The sequence below is a fragment of the Anoplophora glabripennis genome, unplaced genomic scaffold, assembly GCF_000390285.2.
Source record: "Anoplophora glabripennis isolate ALB-LARVAE unplaced genomic scaffold, Agla_2.0 scaffold276, whole genome shotgun sequence".
NCBI lineage: Eukaryota > Metazoa > Arthropoda > Insecta > Coleoptera > Cerambycidae > Anoplophora > Anoplophora glabripennis.
The window spans coordinates 438,861-445,187 of record NW_019416521.1 but is presented as its reverse complement, the minus strand read 5'-3'; the positions used below and the strand labels follow the sequence as shown (position 1 = coordinate 445,187).

The 6,327-nt window shown below is 33.5% G+C and overlaps 1 protein-coding gene across 1 annotated transcript in view; it reads right to left on the bottom strand.

Annotated features, from left to right (window-relative positions):
* Positions 1–237: 237 nt before the first annotated feature.
* The window catches only part of LOC108907559 (sodium/potassium/calcium exchanger Nckx30C), a 140,566-nt gene continuing 134,476 nt past the window's right edge, over positions 238–6,327 (bottom strand). Inside the window, exon 7 of the mRNA XM_018711297.1 lies at positions 238–1,837. Within this exon, the coding sequence (XP_018566813.1) occupies positions 1,597–1,837 (241 nt within the window). The 3' untranslated portion in view covers positions 238–1,596. The remainder of the gene's footprint in view (positions 1,838–6,327) is intronic.

The following is a 6,327-nucleotide window of genomic DNA, read 5'->3' as shown; positions in this document are numbered from 1 at the left end:
ATAATGTAGCGTTGATCTTTGTTACTATTATACTGTCAAAAAACTTTTTGTGTAAAGACGTACCAAAATGTACATTGCGTTTAGGCTTGTGTACAGTAGCAATAAACTGGATATTAAAATACTTTTTAAAAGTAAACTGTAAATCAGCTATATTTTTAGTAAAAAGCACCTAATCCAAAGTGTTGTGTAATTTTACGCATTAAGTCTAATGAACTTTTTCTACAAATTCTATTATTCCTTCTAATAAATAGCGCGTCATATTTTTATTTAAAGTATTATATATTGCAAGTATTTCCTTTGAGCAAAGAAGCTTCGTCATGGAGTTATGAAATAGGTAGAAATCGACCACTAAATTTAAAACACCCCGTGGTTTATTCATATTGATGTCTTCCGCGTCATCTTATCAAAATTTTCGTTAAAAAATTCTCTATAAAACCTCTATAAAATAAATAGCTGAAATGAAAATCTACGTCAATCATCTCTATTTCGTTTTTTTTGGTAATTTAGTTCTAATATTGTATGAAACGTCCCCTTAGGTAAAAAACAGTAGTTTAAGATCTATTATTAATAAATAGATATTATTGCTATCGTGGTCGGGGATATTTCTATGCTATAACACACTATAATGGAAGTCGATATTGTTTTTGTGCATACCCGTTGAACACCAATAGCGTTATAGCAAATGAGCGCGGGTTCTTACATAGTACAGGTTTCTAATTTGAAATTTACTGAAGGTCTGTGTAACGTAACAAGTGCAATTAGAGAAATTTATACTTTTAAGCTACGTTTACCACTTACTCAACACTACAAACAATGCTCTTCTTAGGTAAGTAACAAAGTTCTTATTCTGCATGTAGAAGAAGATGAAGACCAATGAAAGGACTATGGAAGAAGTAGAATTAAACAAAGGTTTAAAAGCTAATTCGCACTGTAGGTCTTACAGACCTTTTGTAAATATATAAAATAAAATAGACGCCGAATTTTCGATTGTAGTATTGTGTAAGTGAGTTTATTGGAGAAACGTAACAGATTTCCTTCAAAATTTTGATATGTTAATGTAGAACCCGGGCAAAAAAGATGAGAATATTTTATCTAGTACTGTACATTTTAGTTTTACATAAATATTACTTCACACCAAAAATTTGCGACAAATCGTGTTCATTTATGATCTAAATTTTCTAATCATACTGAATAGACAAATACAATTGCACAGAGCAGCGGGCGCACAGGACATGGCTTTCACTTGCGTATATAGTGCCGTTATTATTGAGGTAGTTCAAAAGTCCTGACATTCATTTTGAAAGATTATTTTACAAATAAATAAGGAGAATCGATCAATAACAGACAACAGAGCCGGTTATACATTATTTCTTTAAAATGACAAAGGAATATTATTTTATTAATTATTTTATCCAAAATGAGTGTCCCATTGCCATTGGTATGAAATAAATGAACATGACCCGCAAACGTTTGGTGGATCTCCTATCCCCATTAACGCTATTTCTTTGATCATCATCTATTGTTGCATTAGGTGTCAGTTAGATCAGTACAATTTCCCTATTAAATAACAATGTCCCTAGTGTTGTGTACTTTATTCTAGACAGGACACACTATATAGCCGTATTCGAACATCAGCGACACCGCCACGAATACGAAGTACAGTAAGAACATGGTGAAACCGAGTCCCCTGTTCATCTTCCATCGGAAGCAGGCGATTGACATGATGACAAATATGAGCATCATGAAGAGGATTGTTATGGAACACACCATCCCGCCGGAGTTCACCACCACGGGCTTTCCGTTGATGATGCCGAACAGCAACCAAGGCACTGGTAACCTGAAAAGCACATAAAGTGGCTTAGAAAAGACATTGTTTATTTAGGATCACGGAAATTTAAAAATACTTCATTGATTTAATCATCTTTCCCCAAAGAAAGCACCTATCTTCCGATGAAAACCTCCGTGATTAAAAAATGTTTTAGAACCGCTGTTTTGAACATAAAGTATTAATGGTTGCATACATTTGACCATATTCCCAATAGCTTTGCTAATTACATTGCCCAATACTTATAATTTCATGAATGAATTTTTTATATAATTGTTTTTCTTTCCTAAACATGGAGGTCAAATGACATCGATACGAGGTTCAATTAACCAAGTAACCTCGCTCCGAATTGCCTTCGGTTTTTTTAGTCCCACTCAACGTTAAATTGGTTTCACCTTCATTAATAACCTCTATATATTTTTTTCGCTTCAAGACAAGCTAAAAACGCTATTATTCATAAAAATACATCGTCATAGGAGTTATAAAATGTCCTTAAACCCTTCACCATTCATTTATTATCACACTCATTATTTCAAAGTGATGAGGATATACTCTGCTACCATTCAAAAGGGGATGGAAATTTCATGCTTTTAGTTAGTACCAGCCCTCCAGGTTTTTTAAATCTGACTTCCAAGAAAAAATTGCAATTCTTGTAATTACAAATATGCTATTAATAAATACGCTATATCACGCAAAAGCAAAAAGGCATAATCCCTTTAGACGTTCCTGCTTATTTGGATTGCCCTCATCCAGCTGTTACATCTGACAGACGGATTACAATCAGATTTATTTGTCAGAATCCTAAGCTGGATCTACCAGGAAAGTGATGTATAGGTTCGTTCAAGGAATGTAGGTCACTTTTAACGCAAAGTTAAGATAATCCGATTGTTAATACTCAACAGTGGCGTTTCTTGAAAAAAAATTGGGAGAAATACTTTAACAGGTATTTCGTTGTTTTTCGATTGTTTTCCGCGAGAATTCCGTTATTTTGATAGACACAAGTTCTGTTCATTGGGTTCATCGAATCAGATTACAAAGCATAAACTGTATTTTTATAGTAACTGGATTGAATGGCGCTGCTATAGCTGCTATTTTTTTGCAAATTAACTGCGTAGGTACTTATATGATTGTAATAGATTTACACTCAAACAATAAGCCATTACCATTCGCCGTTTTTGTCAACTTAGCAGCATAATAAGACATGACAGTAAGTAGGATAGCAAAGTTTAATCAGCATTTTTTTATGGTGCCAAATTGAATTATGTGCTGAAGGAAGACAGCATTTTTTAGGGTTTCAACAACAAGGCAAAAAAAAATCAAAAACGCGCTGAAAAAACAAAAAAGAAGATTATGTTGCTTTCTCGGAATCGAAACGTTGAGATAAAAATCCAAGTCTCCAGTGAAATTCTTTGCGAAAAGTTATACAATAACATATTTACATTTTTCAAAAGATTGTAAGAATAAAAAAGTTTTTATAGGTATACATATATAAAGAAGCAAAAAGGGAAAGATATAATTTATCTCATAAATTTTGATATCTGATCTAAAAGTTCTGATCTGAAGTTTAACTCGAAATGAACTTGGGTTTCTTACACAAATTCCATATTGTATATCACCGTCCGTGCATTGCAGTATCGCAATTCTGTGGCATATTAATTATTTCACATTAATTAAACTCTAATCTGACAGCCTTTAAAGCCTTCCTCGGGCTCACAAAACAATCCCCCACATCCCTGAACCATACAAATTAATTTGACGTCACCAACAACGAGGATGACGACGGGGGGGAGTGGCGAGGAGAAATTTATACATATTTCCAATAGAATAACAACAACGCAAACGCAAAAGGAAGAACGAAATAAATTTCAGGTATTTATGTAACTAACAAATAAAAAACTAGAGTTAAAAAAGTGGGAGTGTCTAATCTACCGGCAACGGAACAAAATATTTTCTTATTCTTAATAAAACTTGGTTATCTCAAGAAAGATAAAATAATTTCGAGGGTAGCTAGTCCTTTATTAAAAGATATGTTTAGTGAAGATAAACACAGTTCAAAATTAAATTAGGCTTAGAGTTTATTTCTCGTATTATTGACATTCTCAGTTCTGTATTGTATATTTTAACACACATAAAGTAATACTAATAATAATAACAAATAAATAAACTCCATCAATAATTTCGACGCATTAATGAAGAAAATACAAAATAATATAAATTAAAACAAATTGTGAGGTTATGTTTCACTTGTTTTAATTTCTAACATGTTCTACGGGTCCACGAATAAATTTTTTGTCTCAATCTCCGGTCTCTGAGATATACAGGGTGTCCCATTTTCAATTACGCATCTGCATATCTCGTTAGGGAAGCCACCAATCCGAAAATAACCTACGATGGTGACCTTGGATTTGACCTTGACCTTCAAAGTCATTTGAAGGTTAAATTTAATTTTTTAAGTAGGAACCTCCATTTTGTCCCCCGATTCGAAAATAGTGCAAAATTTTATGCTTAGATAGGCACTTATTTCTCTTCTTTGAGTTACCTTTAAAGCTTAATTCAAGGACAAAATATTTAAATTACGCACCTGAATATCTCGAAAGGGAAGCCACTAATCCAGAAACGAAAGTTGTTGGATTCGGAGGGAGGCAACGGATGGTGACCTTCAATTCGACCTTGACCCCTGACCTTCAAGGCCATTTGAAGATCAAATTTAATTCTTTAAATAGGAACCTCTATTTTTGACCCGGATGAAAAAAAGTGCAACATTTTACTTTTAGATAGGTACTGAAGGCTTTTCTTCGTCAAGATCAAATTAATTGACACCATCCAATATCCCCTTCAAACCTGACAACATTTGTAAGGGTTATTTTTGGATTAGTGGCTCCACTGACGAGATAATCAGGTGCGTTATTTAAAATACTTTGTCCTTGATATAACCTTTAAAGGTCATTTCAAAGAAGAGCCTTAAGTACATATCTAAAAGTAAAATTTTGCGCTCTTTCCGAATCTGGGGCTAAAAATAGAGGTTTCTATTTAAAATATTAGATTTCACCTTCAAATGAACTTGAAGGTCAATGTCAAGGTCACCATCCGATATCCCCTTCCGAACCCAACAACTTTTACGATAACATATTTACATATTTCAAAAGTTTGTAAGAATAAAAAGGTTACATTAGAAACAACATTTCTTTTTTTATATATATAAAGAAGCAAAAAGGGAAAGATATAATTTATCTCATAAATTTTGATATCTGATCTAAAAGTTCTGATCTCAAGTTTAATTCGAAAATAACTTGGGTTTCTTACACAAATTCCATATTGTATAGGATTTGTTCTTGATATAACCTTTAAAGGTCATTCCAAAGAAGAGCCTTTCAAATGACCTTGAAGGATAATGTCAAGGTCACCATCGGATGTCCCCTTCCGAACCCAACAACTTTCGTTAAGAATTAATTTTGGATTGGTGGCTTCCCTGACGATATATTCAGGTGCGTAATTTAAAATGGGACACTCTGTATACTGTATATCTAAAAAGTTTTCACTCTGGTTTTCTTTAAAAACCTTTTTATGTTAATCAACTAGAGTTATCTTTAAAAATTGGAAGCGTCTAATACAACGGCAACGTAACGCGTATAGAGGTAAAAGATTAGAAATCGACTACCCCTTATAACAACCAACTAAATATATTTCCACATTCAGAGATAAAGGTCGAAGAAGCGCGATTAGAATCGAGATTACATCTACAGCCTTAAGAAAATAGCGGCGGCTTCCGCTGAGGAAATGCAATTCGTCGACTGATCCTCCAGCTTTGATATTCTATTCTGGAGGCAGGGAACGGAATTGTTCTAAACGTCGTCCTTTTTACGTTGAAAACCAATAAATTTCGAAGATAATGCCGCTATGAACCCGAACAGAGCAGTTCCGGAGCTGAATGACGCTTTGTTCGGTCCCAGTATGTTTCACAAATACAAAGTTTTAATTAACCCTCGCTACGATTAAACTAATAACCGATTTTTGGTCCCTCTGACCGTTATTTACGGTCGCCGACTGCAGTTTGTCCAATGTTTTTTTGCTAGAGGCATGTATATACAAGTTGGATGCTCTCTCTCATTGAAATATATTTTACTGTTAATTCTGACCGAAATCTAGCATTTACCTAGCTTCATTTTTGTATTATATTTATAATAAGGTTGTAGTACCTAAATCAAATTTTTCATTTTGAAATGTAAAATAAGGGGAGGGTGTTTTAAATGTTTTATTCTTTCCGAAGTCAGTTGAACATGTATAAAAACGCGTAGCAATAAAATTTAATGAGTTTCATAGTCGTCTCTGTAATAATATTAGTAAACAAAATATCCCTCTTTCCCCTTTCGCAATTGTAATATGAATGATTAATAGAAGGTGGCTATAATAAACTTAAATTACCTGAATCACACCAAATTCCACATTGCTGCACTGCACTGCTATGCAATTTGTCAACCACTTGTTAACAACTGAAATTTATT